General features: G+C 50.1%; 1 protein-coding gene across 2 annotated transcripts in view; it reads left to right on the forward strand.

Annotated features, from left to right (window-relative positions):
• Nucleotides 1–344: 344 nt before the first annotated feature.
• The window catches only part of LOC111160455 (tubulin folding cofactor D), a 152,839-nt gene continuing 133,824 nt past the window's right edge, over nt 345–19,359 (forward strand). For both annotated transcript variants that reach the window (XM_022523596.1, XM_022523597.1), the window contains exons 1-7: nt 345–634; nt 1,844–1,894; nt 7,881–7,978; nt 9,069–9,170; nt 10,554–10,700; nt 14,498–14,553; nt 17,855–17,987. In XM_022523596.1, coding sequence (XP_022379304.1) covers nt 451–634; nt 1,844–1,894; nt 7,881–7,978; nt 9,069–9,170; nt 10,554–10,700; nt 14,498–14,553; nt 17,855–17,987 — 771 coding nt within the window. In that variant the 5' untranslated portion in view covers nt 345–450. The remainder of the gene's footprint in view (nt 635–1,843; nt 1,895–7,880; nt 7,979–9,068; nt 9,171–10,553; nt 10,701–14,497; nt 14,554–17,854; nt 17,988–19,359) is intronic.

The following is a 19,359-nucleotide window of genomic DNA, read 5'->3' on the forward strand; positions in this document are numbered from 1 at the left end:
CCCTCCCCCTCTCCCGCCCTCAGGCTCTGTCCCCGCCCCACCCCACCCACGAGCTCAGACCCCCGCCCCGTCCCTCACGGGCTCAGTTCCACACCCCTCCTGGGCTCTATCCGCGAGCTCAGAGCCCCACCCCGCCGGCTGGTGGGCCCCGCCCCCAGCCCGCGCCGCAGTCTTCGCCTTGTCTTCTCCTTTTACCCGGGCCCCGCCCTCCGGGACTCGGCCCCGCCCTTCGGGGGCTCGGCCCCGCCTCTGTGCTCGCTCTTTTGGCTGCCGGCGCGCTCCGTAGCGGGTCCGAGGCGCGAGGTCGGAGGTCGTGGGGCGGGGCCAGCGTCGGTCGCCACCGCCTCTGCTTCAGCCGTCGTCCCTCAGCCGGCAACCGCCCGCGTTTCTCATCCCGTGCTTGCGCGTAGCCGGGCTTCGAGCCCACGGGAGCAGTCCGGGACGCCAAGGATGGCCCTGGGCGAGGAGCCGGCCGCGGGCGCGCCGGAGGACGGGGCGGAGGAGGAGGCGCTGGCCCACGGCGGCGCCCTGGAGGCGTTCGGCGAGAGCGCGGAGATCCGCGCGCTGCTCGGCCGCCTGCGGGCGGTGCTCGGCGACCGGGCGGCCCAGGAGGGCGCCCTGGAGCGGTTCCGAGGTGCGCGCGGGGCCCCGGCCGGGTTGCCGTGTGTACGCGCTGTCTGGCTGCAGCTCGCACCTGGCGCGCCCCTGTGGGAGCCGTGCGCTCGCGGGGGCGGCGGGGCGGCGGGCGCTCCCTCTCCGCTGCCGTTGGAGGAGGGGTGTGGAGGGCTGGGCGTGAGGGCCGTGGTGTGGACCTCTGCGGGGCGGCCCGGAGTCCTCGGAGTGCCCGCGGAGACGGCTGTGCGGACCCGGCGGCGGCGAGAGGAGGAGCCGTCGCGCACCCGCGTGCCGCAGACAAAGGCGCGGGAGGGCGGGGGAGCAGATGTCCGTGCGGTCCGGGGACGGCCCCCTTCGGCCTGCGCCCCGCGGGGTCCGGCGGGGAGCGCGCAGGACAGGCTCCTGGTGTCCAGCCCCGGAGAGCCAGCGGCGGGCGGCGCCCTGGGCACTCGTCTCTGATGACGGATGAGACGGCGACTCCCGGGATCCCAGGGTGGGAGCGGAAGCGTGTTGTGACTCAGTAAAGCCGTCTTCGCGGGCCCTTCTGCTGAGGAAATTTCCGCCGAGTTTTGCCTTCCCGGGTTTGCGGGGCCGGCCCTCTGACTTCAGGGACGGGCACGGTGGCGGCTGGCTGGACGCGGCGCGGGCTTTGCAGACACACCGCAGGGGTGATGCGCACTCGCCCCTTGAGCCCGGAGCTTCGTTGCCCTTCGGAGTCTGTTCCCTTGGTTGTGGACGGGGGGTGGCAAGCCTGTGTCCTGTGCACAGAACTGTTGTGGGGTGAGGGGCGTCTCCGGGGAGAGCCCGGCTTCCCGTTCCCGGGAAGCTGGCAGGTGTGGCTGTGTGTGGCCCGGAACACCTGCCGCAGGCGGCGTGGCCCCCGGATCTGAACGGAGCCCCGCCGGCTGCTGGAAGGGGTGGAAACCAGGCTGCCTGGGATGGAGGAGCGTGTGCTCCGGGGGGCTGGGCCCGCGGAGGGCACGGTGCTTAGTGTGCTCTGCGAGGGAGGAGGAAGGGGGTGGGAGGATTGACGGGTGGTGGGAGAGGAAGGTGTGCCGAGCAAGCGGAGGGCTGGGGGCCAGCAGCGGCGGCGGTGGGGGCTGCCCAGGTGACCCGTGCTCTGAAGAGCAGCACCATAGCAGTTCGCTGGGGGCGCGGGGATTGAGGGTTCCTGGGGCTTGTGTGCCTGCGGGCGGGGCGATGTCAGTTCCCTTGTCTTTCTTTTTAGTAATCATGGACACATACCAGGAGCAGCCTCATCTCTTGGACCCACACCTTGGTAAGAACAGAGGCTGATGATGGATCAGGAGGATCACAAAGGCCTTGGTGTGTGGTGCGTGCGTGCGTGCGTGCGTGCGTGTTTGCCAGCAGAGGGCGTCAGGATGAAGTGGCCTGACCTGGCTGGTGAGCAGGACTAATTAATGCTAGCGGACTGGGGTGGTCCTGGGAGTTCGCAGTGTCGCTCTGGGCTGTGGGCAGATGTCTTGGAGCGTCTTTCTCCCTTGCTGTTACTTAAGAGCCTCTTTTTTGCTCATCGTGTGTATTTTTTTTTTTAAGAATTTATTTATTTGACAGGCAGAGATCACAACTAGGCAGAGAGGCAGGCAGAGAGAGAGGAGGAAGCAGGCTCACCGCTGAGCAGAGAGCCCGATGTGGGGCTCGATCCCGGACCCTGAGATCATGACCTGAGCCGAAGGCAGAGGCTCAACCCACTGAGCCACCCAGGCGCCCACATCGTGTGTATTTTTATCTGTTTGTTTTTCAGGCACATTTTGTTAAAATCGAGTGCTTTATGGGGTCACCATTTACTCCTCCCAGCACCTGAGGATGCTGTGTAAATGCGTGATCTGCGTGATCTGCGGTCGGCTCTGTTCTGTAGATGGAGACAGTGAGGCTCAGGTTTCCTTAACTTAGTTTAGGGGAGTGGCTTTTTTTTCTTTCTTTAGTTTCTCATTGTTTATTTTTGACCCATTTCATACTGATAACTGATATTTTTTTTCTTTTTTCTGTCTGCAAAAGTAACACTCCAGGCAGCGAACTTAGGAAGGAGGAAGGTAGCAATAGTAACTTAAATTGAAAGGCAGCACAGGGTGGGGGTTGGGTGCAGGAGCCCCAGGCCGGGCTGCCTGGATTTGCATCCCAGCGCCACCACTCAGCTGCTCTGGCCCTGGTTTCCTCATGGGAAAAATGGGGATTATTAGCACTGCCTGCCCCACAGGGCTCTTGAAACTCCAGACATGTTACCATGTCTAGGGGTTAGCTTTTAGCATCCATGTATGTGCCTTTTAAAAAGTGGGCGGTGCGGTGTGTGCTCTTTTTTTCTTCCTCAGGTAGCCAGGTTTTGTAGAAGGTAAGGTTTCTGAATTCTCACCTGTCTCAGGCAGAGTAAATACTTTTTCATACTTGGTTGATAGCTTGTCTGGTTGAAGATGGAAGGCATGGTTCCCTTATCCACTGTTACCAAGTCCAAGTTTCTTTTTCAGGAGACTTCTTTGCTACTGGAAGTTTCTAGAAGCTGATGTCCTATAAGAGTGTGACTTGCTCTGGGCTTTTCCTCTTATGCTGGGCATTAACTTTACAATTTTAGCCTGAAGACTTACATCCTTCGGCACAGGGGACTTCTGGTGTGTTATTGGTCATTTCTCTGCTTCTGCTTTCTCTGTCCCTGTGAATTGGATGTTAAGTTTCCAGGAGTGGTCCTTTGTTTTGCTTGTGGAAGATGTTCTTGCATTTATTTTGCCCCTTGTTTTTACTATGAAAGTGCTCTTGTCCTTGGTTTGGTATTTTTCAAAGTTGTCTTCTGGGTGGATGTACCTACCTGGGAGCACATGGCTGGCTGCTGGGTGCTGGCGCCCTGTTGGGGAGGGTCCCACTGTGGCCTCCTAGTCTGGAATGCCTACTCCTTGTTGAGTCAGGCGCTGACTGCGTGGCTTTTGTCAGCTGTGTCCTGGCTTCCTCTCGCACCTACTCTCTCCAGAGCACCTCTGCAGTAGAGCTTTGTGTGGTGATGGAATGTTCTAGATCTGTGCTGTCTGGTAAGGTCACCACTAGCCACATGGGATTGCTGAGCCCTTGAATATGACTAATAAGAGTGAAGAGCTGAATTTAAAACTTTATTTGGCTTAAATAAAAAAAATTCCAGGTGTGGCTAATGGCTATGGTGTTCACCACTCTCGAGAGCTAAACCTCTGGTCTTTTGCCTAGAAGGGGCTGTGGCCTGGAGACCCCAGGGCACTCCTTCTGTTTTCAGCCCTCCCTGTGTCCTGCCCTGGGCTGTTCCTGGCCTCTCGGCTCTGACTTCTTGCTGGGCGGCTCCAGTTACCATGGCTTTCCCTGCCGCTGTCCAGTTTCCAAGTCACAGCTGATACCTCTGGGCTGTTGTTTCCATCCGCTTCTTTGTTTCTTTGTGGATTTGTATCCTTCGTTTCTGTTTGATGGCATCTTGTGGGGTGGTGAGGGTTACTGAGGTAAGCACGGAGTGGTCTGCTTTTCCGGTCTCTGTTCTCGCGGGTGGCTGTGCCGTCTTTCTGAACCTCTTGGTCCAGCTCTGGGTGTTGTCTGCGCTTCCCATCAGCTTTTCTGTGTAACTTGATCTTTTCATGTTATGGTTCTGTCCATATTTAAGACCAAATGGATGTAGATGAGGGCTCCGCCGCTTCTGTTTTCCAAGTCGGAGTGTTTCCAGCTAAACCTCTCCTGAGAGGATTCTGTCAGGCAGTGTGGTGAGTGGATGGGCAGATCTCCTCTGGGAGCAGGTGAGTTGGTTGAATTTCCACCACGTTGAGGATGTTCCAGATGGCAGAAGGGGGTGCTCACGTGCCCCCCTGGGGAACGCTTCCCTTACCCTAAGTGGTCCGTTCAGAGTTTTGCTCTGGGATGGAAGCTAAGCACCACAGCTCTGGTGGTGAGGTGTAACTTACATGCCATAGAGCTCACCCTTTCATGTGTTAACTTCATTGGTTTTTAGTGTGTCAGAGTTGTGCGGCCATTAGCACGAATTCCTGAACATTTCATCACCCCCAGAAGAAGCCCATACCCATCAACAGTCACCCCCACTTTGCCTCCAGTTCTTGCCAACCACCGATCTGCTTTCTGTCTCTGGATCTGTGTATTCTGAGCATTTCCCATAATGGAGTCAGACAGTATGTGGACTTCTGTGACTGGCTTCTTCACTTGAGTGTAAATGTGTAAAGTTTGTTATGCAATGAAATACTTCACTAGCTTTTCAGTTTCTTTTGGGTTTTCAAAGCAGTAAATATATAGTTTGTAAATAATGCTAGCTTGGTCTCTTTATCTGTGGTTATCCATTTTAGTTATTTAAAAAATGTTCAGGGACGCCTGGGTGGTTCAGTCGGTTAAGTGTCCAACGCTTAATCTCAGCTTGGGTCTTGATATCAGGGTTGTAGTTCAGGTCCCGTGTTGGGCTCCACACTGGGAACGGAGCCTACTTAAAAGGTTCAAAGTTATCTTTGTTGAAGGGCACCTGAGTGGTGCAGTTAAGGACCAACTCTTAGTTTCCACTCAGGTACTGATCTCAGGGTTGTGAGGTCAAGCCCGGTGTTGGGCTCCGTGCTCAGAAGGGGTCCACTTGAGATTCTCTCTCCCTCTCCCTCTGCCCCACCTGCTTGGACTCTCTTGCACACTGTCCAAAAATAAACAAGTAAATCTTTAGAAAAAAAAACAGGAGAGGCAGAGGGAGAGAGAATCTCAAGCAGCCTTCATGCTGATCTCGGAGCTGGACGTGCGGCTTGATCTAACCACCTAGAGATCATGACCCAAGCAGAACTCAAGAGCTGGAGGCTTGACTGACTGAGCCACCCAGGTGTCCCAAGTCTAATATTCATGTATTTACCATTTCCACCTTTCTTCTTTGCTGTAGATTGTAGTTTCTCTCTGGTCTCATTTATTTTTTGCTTGAAGAATTTTTCAAGTGCAGTTTACTGGTGATGAATTCTTTCGGCTTTTGATATTTTGTTTCATTTCCATTTTTGAGAAATTTTGCTGATTATAGAAGTCTAGGATGACAGTTTTTTCTTTTAGCTATTTAAAAGATATGGTCCTACTGCCTTGGGCTTGTATTGGTTTTGACAAGAAGTCTGTCTTTATTCTTCCCTTTATTCTTCCATGTAATGTGGGCCTTTTTCTCTGGCATTTGGTATTTTTATTGCTGGTTTTCAGCAGTTTAATAATGACATGCATTTTCTTCCCATTTATCCTGCTTGGACTTTGCTGAACCTTTTGGATTAATAGGTTTATAGTTTTCATCACATTTAGAATAATTTTAGCTACCATTTCTATACATATTTCTCTGCCCTTGCTTCTCTCCTGTGCCCTTGGGTCACCCACGTGATGATCACTTGACACCGCTGCACACAGCGCTGAGGCTGCCTCGTGTTTCAGTCCCCTCCCCCTGTAGTGTGGAAGTTTAGTTACTGTGTCTTCAAGTTCTCTGATCTTCCTTCTGCAGTATCTAATCTGCTGTTAAACTCATTTAGTAACTTTTTCCTTTCAGGTCTTTTTTCCAGCTCTTGAAGTTGTTTGTGTCAGTATCTTCATTTCTTGCCTCACACTGTTCATGTTTTCTTTTCCATCTTTGAACATGTTTTAGTATTTATAGTATTTATGATATTTGCTCTAAAGTTTATATCTTCTTTGGGGAATTTCTTTTGACTGATTTTCCCTGTTAGGAGTCACAGTAACTTTAGACAGCCACATGTCCTGTAATTTTTGAGTGGATCATGGGCATTGTGATTATTATGATGGTGGTGGTTTTAAATTTTTTGTCTTAAAGAGTGCTCAAATTTGTTAGGCAGTTTAGTTGATTGTAAATCATTTGTATGCTTTTGATCCTATTAAAGTCTTATTAGGGCAGGTCTTGCTTTTTCTCTGTTTCTCTCTAACTTACCCTTACTACTTTAGGGAAAGACTTCTCTGGAGTGTCTAGTGGTTGCTCTGGGTACTCCACAGGGACTCTACTCTGGCTTGATGGAATTTGAATGTTAGCCCCATGTCAGCTGGAAACTCTTTGCCTCAGTGCTTTTTGGCAGTTGTTCTTACCCGGCCTTGTGGACTCCTCCCATGCTTGTGAATATTCAGCCAAAGATTGGAGGGGACTCTGTAGACTTCTGGAGCTCATTCTCTCCGTACCTTCCTCTTCATTACTCTGCCCTGCAGATTTCAGCTGACTTAGCCTTCTTGAACCTCGGTCTCTGCTGTCTTTGAGTCCCCCTCCCTGTATTGAGTTCTAAAAATTACCTCCCAGCAGATAGCCTGGGCGGCTGTGGATCCCAGTTGTTGTTTTTTTCCCTCACTTGGTTTGTTACCTTGCACTGCCTGTTTTTCTAGTGTCTGAAAATATATTTGTCATATATTTGTCTAGTTTTCTACTTTTTGGTGGTAGAGCAATTCCATATAAGTCATTCCTTTATAACTAGAAGTGGAAATCTTTTTTTACTGCATTATTGCATTCGTTAGAATGTGCTTATCACTAAATCATAGTAATTGTAGGAAGTATCTTCTGTGAAGCATGGTATTAGATATTAGTTTGAGATAGAATAATTTTTTTAAAAGATGTTATTTATTTGTTTATTTGCCAGAGAGAGAGAGACAGAGAGAGAGAGTGAGCACGAGTGAGTGAGCACAAGCAGTGGAGGGGGGGCTGTAGGTAGAAGGAGAAGCGGGCTCCGCGCTGAGCAAGGAACCTGATGTAGGACTTGATCCCAAAACTGGGATCATGACCTGAGCCAAAGGCAGAAACTTGACCAACTGAGCCACCCAGCCTTCCCAAGATAGAAAATTTTAAGAAATAAGGATATTTCTCCTGCATTTTATTTTATTTAATTTTACTTCATTTTAGGGGGAGAGAGAGAATGCGTGTGTGTGTGTGTGTGTGTGTAGTAGGGGGAGGGGCAGTGGGAGAGGGGGAGAGAGAATCTTAAGCAGACTTCCTGCTCCAGTGTGGAGCCCAACGTGGGGCTGGATCTCAAAACCATGACTTGAACTGAAATCAGGAGTTGGACGCTTACCTGATTGAGCCACCCCGGTGCCCCTCTCCTGCATTTTAAAAATGAGGATGAATGTTGTGTTAATTTTGTTCTTTTAGAAACTGTTATGATTCAAATGTTTTTCTTCTTTTGTTCTATTGTTACTTGAATAATATTGAATCACTTTTAAATTTATAAGTAAAGTCTTTTTGGGGCATTTTGTTTTAATATCATATTAACATTTAATTTTGTAGTAAATTTTTTACATATGTTTTTCCCTAGAATGGATGATGAACTTGTTGTTGGATTTAGTGCAAGATAAGACATCTCCAGCTGACCTTGTACATCTGGCTTTTAAATTTCTTTACATCATCACCAAGGTAACATTTACATAGCACTTCATAGTTGACAGAACACTTTCTTATATACTCGGTCCAGAAATTACTTTCCAGATGATATTTTTCAGGAAAGATGGTTCTCACACATAAGTTGTAGGTTTCATTCTTTCTCTTTTACCATATATTGGGGATCAGATGTTAGTGATAGTGATCTGTGGGTCCTTTGGCTGAAACCACGTCTGAGACATTTAGCATCTTGCATTTCAATAGATCAGGTAGGACCTAGCTAGAAAGGAAGGGGAGCAAAAGGGAGGAGGGAGAGGGAGAAAGATGGATGACTGATTCAGAAGAGTTTCTTATAAGGAAAAAGCGGATAAGCTTGGTGAAAATGGAAGTGCTTTTCAAACTTTAATGTGCAGATGAATTTCCTGGGGATCTTGTTAACAAGGCAGATTCTGAGTAAGCAGATCTGGGGTGGGGCCTGATTTTTGTATTCTTAGAGACTCCCAGGTGACATCCCTGTGCTGGCCTTAGACTTAACCAGCTGCAGTTTGGATCACAGGAGTGACTCAGCGCCATCTCTGGCGCGGTGTTAGGTGGGGGAGGTGTTGTGGGGCTGCGCAATATAGTAGCGCCTGCTTTGTGGTGAAGTGAGGTCCTTGGCTAGTGAGAGACCCCACGGGTGGGCTGCCCGTATGTATACTTCCCTGTGGCTCAGTTGGTTGAGTGCAGGGTCTCTCCTGAAGGTGTGGTACCGCTGTGTTTATGGATGCTGTAATGAATTTGGGGACCTTTGAGGTTTTTGAGGACTTATTTCCTCCTGAGTGTCAGAGGGCGATTGTATAAATAAGGTAGAAGGAAAACCTTTTTGTTTTGTAACATATCTGTATTTTTGATGATGCACATATGATATGTGTGAAGTTAGGAGAGAACATACTTATGAAATGATGTAAGGAGCAAGGATAGCTTTCTTATGTATTCTTAACAAGTTCTGTCACTGTGATACGGCATATTTCTCTTCTGATCTTTGGGTGGAATGGGTGGTGATCTTTGTTGATAGGGGAAAAAGATAATTTTGCTACTTTCTTTGTTTTCTAATTATGTAATAATTCAGTGTCTTTTAATTTGGTAGGTTCGAGGATATAAAACATTTCTTCGTTTATTTCCTCATGAAGTAGCCGACGTACAGCCTGTTTTAGATATGTTTACAAATCAGAATCCTAGAGATCATGAAGTGAGTGTCTTTTTTTCTCCTCCTTTTCTTTCCCAACCTTGTCCCTCCTTTCTCTTACCTTGTTTGTTCTACTCCTGATTGGTGGCTTTATCATCCTGTTTCCTTTAATTTTATCTTGTGCTGTTTTGTATCCCTTTCTCTTTTATTCTTTTGACTTTTTCTGTTATTATGTTACTTTAAGTTTTTTCCTTTTAAAATATGCTCTTTATAAAGAAAAAAATATGCCTACATGTGGTGTGGTGATAATAACCTTCCAGATTTCTAAAAATTGAAATATAGCTATTTTTGGGGTCTCTAGGACCATCCCCAGTTTTGATTTTTCTCTAGGACCACTGTAGGACTCTGCATGTAGTTGTTTTTATGGCTGGGACTCATTAGTAGCAAAATCAGCAAAGGGAAAAGGCATAGGGGGTGAAGTTTGGAGGAAACCAGTAGCAAGCTTCCAGAGTCTTCTCCCAGTCAGGACACACAGGGCACTTGTAAGTCTCCCTAGCTCAGTTGTGATGACGCATATGAAGTGTTGTCCACTGGGGGAGGTCATAGAGACCAGTGCACAGGATTTTTCTTGGGGGATGGTCACATGGGTACTCTGCCAAGTATGGACTGATTCCAGACTCTCTAAAGGAAAGCAGGTTTTGACATAAGCGACGTGGTTTGTACAAATAGTCCAGACACAGGGAGTCCCCCTTCTCAGTGCATGTGGGAAGCCTCCTGAATTCCGAGTTCCCGGATGCCCGCGGATGGCCAGCCTTGTCATCAGGCTCTCTCAGGAGTCAGGTTGCTCCGGGAGCCGTCTTTTGCACAGTGTGTGTCCAGAGGGACGTAGGTCACGGCTGCCCCACCAGTGAGTTGTCTTTGTGGATGTGTGCACTTGCAGGTGGAGATGTGGGGAATCATTTCCCTGGCTCTCCTCTGCTTCTCGTGTCCCCGATGGGTGATTCCGGGGCCAAATGGGAGTCTTGTTTTGTTGACTACCTAAAGTAAGGGCATTCCTCTTTGACTGGACATTGAGAATATTTTTCTTTATTCTTAAGTCTTGTGTTTTCCATCTTTTTATCTGTTTCTCGCTTTCTCAAAATACTGATTGTATACTGATGGGTGCCAGCGAAGAGAACCGACTGTACTGATATGTTGTGTTTTTTCTTTTTTCATTTTGCTGTTTCTTTCACGTGATAAGGCTGCTAGCTGTCTGTATGACAGAGGGTGTGTGTGGGTTACAGTGGATACACGGGAAGGGCTCACGATGGTTTGCACTCTAGGCTCTGAGGTGGATAGCCTCTGAAGGGCCTGTGGTGGGCATTGAGTGGGCAGGGAGGGCTGTGAGGGGGCAGATTACCTCTGTCCTTTACACCAGAGTTATTTTACTTTGATTTAACTTCTTAGACTTGGGAGACCCGCTACATGCTTTTACTGTGGCTCTCCGTGACCTGCCTGATCCCTTTCGATTTTTCACGCCTTGACGGGAACCTCCTGACTCAACCTGGGCAAATGCGAATGTCCATAACGGACCGTATTCTCCAGATAACAAAGGTAAATGTGACCATGCAAATCATTAGCTGTTAATTAGCAATTTTCTTCATTCTCATGCTGTCTTATATTAGCATTTAATTAGGTAAGCTTTTGACATTTGTGTTTCTTCAACTGCTGTTACTGCTTTTTTAGTGAGGTAAAATTCCATTTCATGACCTATTTTGAAAATGTGATAATTTGGGCGCCTGGGTGGCTCAGTGGGGTAAGTCTCTGCCTTCGGCTCAGGTCATGATCTCAGGTCCTGGGATGGAGACCCACCTCAGGCTCTCTGCTCAACAGGGAGCCTGCTTCCACCTCTCCCTCTGCCTGCCGCTCTGCCTACTTGTGATCTCTCTCTCTGTTAAATTACATAAATCAAATCTTTAAAAAAAAAAAAAAAGAAAGAAAATGTGATAATTCATGTAGGAGAAAGGATGAATGACTTAGCAAATCTCCTTTCTTTGTAGGTAGTACAAATACTCTGTTAAGCATAATAATGACATAAGAGATTTCAGGGGGCAGTTGTAAGAAAAATGTCCATTTTAAGTTTGTTTTTTAATTCTTAACGTTATATAAAACACGATCAGTGTAGAAAAATTAGAAAGTAAAGCAAAGCAAGAAAGATACTAAGTTGAAGTCCTTCAAATTCTGGTGCCAAGAAATAATAATATTTGTGTAGTTCTGGAAACTTTTTGTGATATAGTAATTTGTCTATATGTGTAATATTTGCATTACCCCAAACTTGAGTGGTTTAATACAGCACACATTCATCATCTCACAGTTTCCGTGGGTCAGGAATCTGGGTGTGACTTCACAGGGCAGTCTGAACACAGTCTCCCTCGCTGTAGTCCAGGCTCGGCTTGAGCAGCGTCTGCCTCCATGTTGTCATGACCGTTGGCCGAAACCAGACCCTCGAGGGTGTTGGACGAAGGGCTTTAGTTCTTTGCTGGCCGTTCCTTGCCATGTGGCCCCTCTATGTGGCAGCATGTTCTCTTGAAGCCGGCAAGGGGCAGGGTCTGCTAATGAGACAGAAGTCATGATAATGTGTCACCAAATTACAGAAGTGATGTCCCACCCCTTGCCAAATTCTCTTGGTTAGAAGCCAGTTGCTGTGTCTAGCCCACACGGGAGGGATTACATAGGAGTCCACACAAGCGGTCAGGCATTCATTGAGTACCTGTTATGTGCCAGACACTATTCTTTTTTTTTTTTTTTTTTTTAAATATTTTATTTGTTTATTTGACAGAGAGCTAGAGAGAGAGTACAAGTAAGCAGAGCGGCAGGGAGAGGGGGAGAGAGAGAAGCAGGCTCTCTGCTGAGGAGGGAGCCCGATGCGGGGCTCGATCCCAGGACCCTGGAATCATGACCCAGGCCGAAGGCAGCCGCTTAACCAACTGAGCCACCCGGGCGCCCCATGTGCCAGACACTATTCTAATCATCTTTTGTGTGGTGGCTCGCATAATCCCACTTAAAAGTTTACTCCTTTTAAAATAAATTTTTTTTTTAAAGATTTTATTTATTTGTCAGAGAGAGAGAGCATGAGAGCGAGAGCGAGCACAGGCAGACAGAGCGGCAGGCAGAGGCAGAGGGAGAAGCAGGCTCCCTGCTGAGCAAGGAGCCCGATGTGGGACTCGATCCCGGGACGCTGGGATCATGACCTGAGCCGAAGGCAGCCGCTTAACCAACTGAGCCACCCAGGTGTCCCTAAAAATAAATTTTTTTTTTAAGGTTTTATTTATTTCAGACAGAGTAAGAGAAAGAGTACATGAGTGGCGGGCGGGCGTGCAGAGGGAGAAGCAGACTCCCCGCTGATCAGGGAGCCCAATTCGGGACTCGATCCCAGGACCTCGGGATCATGACCTGAGTGGAAGGCAGGTGCTCACCGACTGAGCCCCCCAGGCACCCCTTTTTTAAGTTGAAAAAAATTTTTTTTAAAGATTTTATTTATTTATTAGAGAGAGAGAGAGAGCATGAGAGGAGAGAGGCCAGTGGGAGAAGCAGACTCCCCGCCGAGCAGGGATCCTGATGCGGGACTCGATCCCGGGACTCTAGGATCATGACCTGAGCCGAAGGCAGGTGGCTCACCAACTGAGCCACCTAGGTGCCCCTAAGTTAAAATTTTTTTAAGGATTTATTTATTAGAGTGTGCGTGTGCCTGGCAGTTGGTGGGGGAGAAGGAGAGAGAATCTGAAGCAGGCTCCAGACTCAGTGCTCCTGCCCCCTGAGATCATGACCTGAGCTGCACTCAAGAGTGGATGCCCAACCAATGGAGCCACCTCAGCGCCCCTTAAGGATTTTTTTTTATAATTAAGAAAAATTAAAAAAAAAATGTCAAGTAGTCTCCACAGCCAGTGTGGGGCTCGCACCCCCAACCCCACCATGTCTCACCAACTGAGCCAGCTAGGAGCTCTGACAGTTAACTGTTTTTATCCTCACTTTACTGAGGGGGCAATAGTGAAAAAGAAAAAGGAACGTAGCCGTCACTTTTCAGAAGTGGTAGGTCCAGACCTGAAGCTGGCGGCTTGGCTGCTGCTCCTGTGCTGCTCACCGCACCCCACGCCACCCGCTCTGTGCGGCGCCCTTGGCGTCTTGCCGCTTCGTGAGCTGCTCTTTCCTGGCAGTCTTCCTGCGTCAGTGAGCACGGGGCTTCTCATAATCCGTGAGGGAAAAGGGGCTCTGCTGAGCCCTCATTTTAGAAATACTCTCTTGGGACACCTGGATGGCCCAGTTGGTGAGTGTCTGACTCTTGGTTTCGGGCCAGGTTGTGACCAGGGTTGTGGGGTCCAGCCCCATGCGGGGCTCTGTGCTGTCTGCTGGAGATGCTCTCTCCCTCTGCCCTTGCCCCACCACGCATGGGTGCACACGTGCTTTCTCTCTCTCAAATAAATAACTCAATCTTTAAAAAAAATTGTCTTGAAGATGGACATTTAGTTTGTTTCTGGTTGTGTTCTGTGAGAAGCACTATGGGGTTAAACCACCTTTACATACCCTTTGTGTCTTTGTCTTGTAAGTGGGACTGCTAGGTGAGGGACTATATGTTTCTACGGGTTTGGCACTGGATATGTGTTTTCCCCCCAGAGAAAAGATCTTTTGTGTACGTATCATTTGGAAAAGAGTTAGTTGAGATGAGAATTAGAAACTTCCTAAGGCAGGCCTCTGAAGGAAAGCTGCTCATTTTTTTTTTTTTAAGATGTATTTATTTATTTATTAATTTGACAGACAGAGATCACAAGTAGGCAGTGAGGCAGGCAGAGAGAGAGGAGGAAGCAGGCTTCCCGCTGAGTGGAGAGCCTGATTCGGGGCTCGATCCCAGGACCCTGGGATCATGACCGGAGCCGAAGGCAGAGGCTTAACCCACTGAGCCACCCGGGTGCCCCTATGTATTTATTTTTGAGGGAGAGCGGGAGGATGAGCAGGAGGATGGGCAGAGAGGGAGTGAGTATCTCAAGCAGACTCCCTGCTGAGTCAGACACTCAACGGACTGAGCCACCCGGGCGCCCCTGTGATTCGTTTCTACAGCTGGGTGACACGTGTGTTTCATTTTTCTGGTGTTTTCACACACGTGCATTTCAAGGGCTCTGGCCACGAGCTCCGCGCAACCGGGCGCCTGCCGGGCGCTGAGTGCAGCCTTTGGCAGCTGCTGGCAACTGCGGTTCGAGTTCAGGGGTGGTTTTTACAGCTTTGAAATTTGGCCTCTGCCTAGAAGCTTCATGGGCTGGCTTCTCCAGGAGCTCCCGTGTGTGGGACTGGCCGGTGACTGGGTCCCAGCGGTATCTATGGCGTGTGTAACAGTGCCTGTCCTTGATCCTTTCTTCTAGACCTACTTGGTTGTCAGTGACAAGGCCCGAGACGCAGCTGCCATCCTTGTGTCCAAGTAAGTACCTGTTGGCCCCTCACAGCTGTGTTGGTTGATACGAGGCTGGTGTGTTCTGAGAGGGTTTGTCTTATATATTCTTCTGTGTTGCTGTGGTACCTTGGAGGACGACTCTGGGATGACGGGCCTGGGGAAGTCTCTCCTGCTGCCCGGTACTTACCTTTCTTTGAGGGAGCATCGGCTCTGGTTGGCTGCGGGAGACCTCTGAACCGGAGTGCTGGGCTGGGGGCTCCCGGAGGTCACCTGACAGGCCCGTCAGCGGAGCGCAGACTTGGAGCAGGTATACCAGTTATTTATGCCTGGGCCAGGACCTCGCCTTTGGGGTGGTGGCAGTTAGAGAGTCTGTAAAGGTCACTTGGAAAGCTGTGGTTTATGGAGACCGTGAGCTTGATTGAGTCATTGTGTCTGGGGATAAAAATCCCCAAACATTCTCTGTTGACTGAAAAACAGGCTGTGCCTCAAACACGTGAACATGGCTTTGTCTGATGAGCTCAGGGAGCTGACCCAGACAGCGGCCCCGGAGTCTCTGAAAAACACCCAAGATGTGTGTGAGAGCTGTGTAAACTTGTTTCGTGAAATGAGAATGGAAGGAAGCGGTTTTTCTGCATTAATCTTTTGTAGGACATGTGACTTAGCATCAGTGAGTAGAGTAAATAAATGAGAAAATTTGGCTTTCCCTCACTCTACATTTGTGAAAGCTGAAAATGGGCCGTAAAAACTTTTGGATATTTTGATTGGGAAAATGGGCACCACCTCATTCAGGGTCCCCTTGTAATTGGATGTGTAGCCATGAACTTGGTCAAAGTGGTAAGAGGAACCCTTGCTCTGTAGGGCAGGGGCCCTGGGTGAGGTGTTTGTGCAAGCACTTGCTGCAGCCTGGGGCACAGCGTGAGTAGAAGAGCTGATTTCAGGCGTGAGGGGAACACGGGAGCCCACTGTACTGCTTCACCCGGAGGAGGGAGGTACTCGCTTGACAGAGGTTTCTTGTGATTAAAAAAAAGAGTTTCGGGGCGCCTGGGTGGCTCAGTGGGCTAAAGCGTCTACCTTCAGCTCAGGTCATGATCTCAAGGTCCTGGGATCGAGCCCTGAGTCGGGCTCTCTGCTCAGCGGGGATCCTGCTTCCTCCTCCCTCTCTCTCTCTCTGCCTGCGTCTCTGCCTGCTTTGATCTCTTTTCTCTCTGTCAAATAAATAAATAAATGAAGTCTTTAAGAAAAAATAAATAAATAGTTTCTCTTTAATTGTAAGAGTAATCATGTGTTTTGGAAAACAAAGAAAAGTATTAAGTACACAATCTGCATGTACTTTCATCCCCCAGAGATGTAACTGCTTCTGCCTTTTGGCCTGCCATTGTCCGTGGGCGTGCTCTGTCTGTGGACACGTTGGTGCACACACTTGTCCTACCAGGTGCCGACAGATGGGCCTGGAGCTTTATTCAGTCTTTTTCCAAAATACGGTTACGGTGTGAATGTGTTCCTGTTTCTCCAGTCCCCTGTTGGACATGCAGACCGTTGCCCTGCAGCGTGTTAGTAGAGTCAGTGTTGTCATGAACGCGTTATAGGAATCTTTGTACCGTGCTGGTTGATTCTTAGAGATGAATTCCTGCAAGTGGAATGGACATTTTCGGGGTTTTAAGTGCAATTACTGGAAAGATTACCTTTCCCCCATATTTACCAGTACTGTGTGTGATCCTAACGTGTTTGGCCAATTTGTTAAATGAAAAATGTTTCTGTTATTTTTTATCACCAGCAGTACTGAGGCTTTGGTAGAGTTATGTTGAGTTTTACTTTGTGGAGCACCCCGTCTCTGCGGACTGGGGAGGTGAAGCCCTAAACCTTTCTTTGTTCTCTCCCTGCTGTCCTCCAGGGAGGGTGACCTGCCAACAGACCCAACCTCTTGCAGGACTCTCCTGCACCCTCTAGTGGTCGGGGCTGGTTTTCAGGGCGTTAAAAGTGCCCCAGCCCACTGGCCAGGCTGTGGGTGCCTCTGCGCGGTGCTGTGACTGCACTGAGGCAGTGGCTCTTCGGAGGGAAGAGAGGGCTCTGAGGTGGGACGAGAGCTTCCCGCAGGGTTGCCGAGGCAGGTACCAGAACCGCACCGAGCGCTGCTTCGGGCAGGCCATGGCTCGCGTGGTGCCCACAGGCGGGAGAAGTGGGCCCGCACGTCGTAAAACGGGTTCCTGCTGCATTAAGTGTGGGGGGCAGCAGAAGGGGGTGTGAGGTCCTGTCTCCCGACTCTCTCTGGTCTCCTGTCTCCTTGGGAGGGTGTCCTTGGGCCTCTCTCAGAGGCTGCACATCTCCCACCCTCTGTCTCTTCATGTTCTTTGCCTGTGTCCTGTGCTTCTGCCCCAGGAGTGGAAGATTTCCTAGGAGACGACAGCTTCAACCCGAGCCCCTGAGTCAGAGAGTTGAGGGCCTGGCATGTGAACTGTGGACTGGAATAAAGGGGGCTCAGGCATGGGTGTGGGGGCTTGGGGGTGGCTGCCGGCTTAGACCAGCATGTAAGAGAGTGGGCAGGGTCCAGTATGTGCCATCCGAGCTCCCAGAGAGTGTAGAGCTGAGCCTGTGTGGGCTGCATAGGGCCGTGCAGCATTGGGTGGAGGGGGTGGGGGGAAGGAACACCCATGGCAGATGCAGGGAGGGCGGGCCTGGGGCCTGCTGCTGGGCCAGGCCTTGCCATATGAGGTGGTACAGTGTCCTAAGGCAGAGATGGATTTGGACCAAGGAAAGGGAAGGGCTGAGTAGTAGGTGTTGGTGGGGTTCCTGGGCAGTGGTGGGGACAGGTAAAGGTGGTCCTACGGTGTAGGGGGCCCAGGATGAGTGGGAGCCCAGGAGAAAGGAGAACGGGGGTGGTGGGGCCTGTGTATCACCTCAGAGAGGTCATGGTGGGGAATGACTGCGTGAAGGCCATGGTCTGGGTAGTGTCTTGGTGTTTTATTTTTTTTTTTAAAGATTTTATTTTTTTGACACAGAGATTGAGAGAGAGCGGGAGCACAAGCGGGGGGAGTGGGAGAGGGAGAAGCAGGCTCCCTTTTGAGCAGCTTGATCCCAGGGCCCCGGATCATGACCTGAGCTGAAGGCAGACGCTGAGCGACTGAGCCACCCAGGCGCCCCATCTTGGTGTTTTAGATTGGAGAGTGTCCTAGAGTGTCTGTCTTGAAAGGAGGACATAATTCACAGCGCGAGGACAGATGTCCTGGCATGGAGACTCCTCTTGATGGGAGGACCTTGTGGGCTGGAAGGGTTGAGCTCTCTTCGGTTGGGGCCTTGAGTGAGCGTCAGCCTGTTTGTTTCCTTCCGGCAGGTTTGTCACGCGGCCCGATGTCAGGCAGGAGAAGATGGCGGGTTTCTTGGACTGGAGCCTGCACACCTTGGCCCGCTCCTCCTTCCAGACCATCGAGGGAGTCATTGCCATGGATGGCACACTCCAGGCCCTGGTAAACACTACCCCGGGGGAGGGGACAGGTTCTCTTTACCTTCGAGTCCATTCTGAAGTAGCTGGAACACAGTGAGAGACCATTAACCCCAACAGCACAGCACTGCACCTTAGAACCCAGGCCTGTCTTTGGATCGTCCGCACTGGGCTTTCTGCTCCAGTGAGGGAGATGGCCTGAGCCAGCCCGGTGCGTGGCCACCAGGTGGCAGTGGTGTCCACAGAGCTGGGGCAGGTAGGCAGGGCCTGTCCTCCTTGGGTTTCCTGCTGCGTAATTGTGTTCCAGAGTATAATTATCTGAACGAGCTCTGATGAAATGAGGCAGGAGATTTGAACTTCGATTTTGTTCAGCTCCTTGGGTTAGGGTGTTAGGAGCAAGTGTGTGGAACACACAGAGGCACCTGCCCAGAGTGCCCGGGTTGGTGCCCTACCTCCTACCCTTTCCCACTTCCCGCTTCGTCTTTCTACTGTGTTGCCTTTTCTAGTGCTAACGAGGAGGACGGTTCCAGAAGAGGGGAGGCTGCCGAGGCTCTCATGGTCCTTGGGTGTTGGGGGCCTGGTGCCTCCTCTCTGCTCTCTAATTGCAGCAGCTCGGACTTGGTTCTTGGCCTTTTTCTGAAGCTGTAGAGGCCCAGGGCCCACTTTCTGGAGAGCAGGGCATTTTGGACTGGGTTTAAATGGAGACATTTGGACCAATGACTCAGTGTGACATCATTTTCTTGGGTGTTGTCCTGTGTGTTGACAGGTGGAATGAGGGGTAGGAAGCCATGAGGGCCAGTGGAAAGTGGGGTTGATGGTGTTATCACCCAGGGCAGTGGGCACAGGATGTAGGAAGAGAGGAGGTGACACTGGTGGGGCTGCCACCAGGGCCTGGGGACAGCCCTTCCTAACTGCACACCCTGTCCTGGGCACTTAGGGCACAGACTGCCTGGCCTCTGAGGGGACATTCTTGGCATCTGTTTCTTTCCATTCGTGTTGCTGTTGTCTTCAGAAGGACAGAGCCTTTCCGATGAGAATATTTCAAGACATTTTGTAAAGAAACCTGGAAAAATAGAACATTTTCTGAATTCCTGTAGTCTGTTGAGGTGCTGGGTTTTTTTTTTTTTCCTTCTTTCTTCCATTCTGTAAACGAATGTGATACGTTGTGCACTAGTTTTTAAAAAATACTGAGAGAAGGGTGCCAGGGTGTCTTAGTCGATTGAATGTCCAGCCCTTGATTTTGGCTCAGGTCGCTATCTTGTGGGTTGTGGGATTGAACCCATCTTGTGGGGGGTGGGGGGCGCCTGTGCGCCGCAGGGAGTCTGCCTCTCTCCCCCTCTCTCTTTGCCTCTGCCCCTGCTTGGGCACGTGTGTGTGCGTACGTGTGTGTGCGCGCG

Source organism: Enhydra lutris, unplaced genomic scaffold, assembly GCF_002288905.1.
Source record: "Enhydra lutris kenyoni isolate GAN:26980312 unplaced genomic scaffold, ASM228890v2 scaffoldscaffold75, whole genome shotgun sequence".
Lineage (NCBI taxonomy): Eukaryota > Metazoa > Chordata > Mammalia > Carnivora > Mustelidae > Enhydra > Enhydra lutris.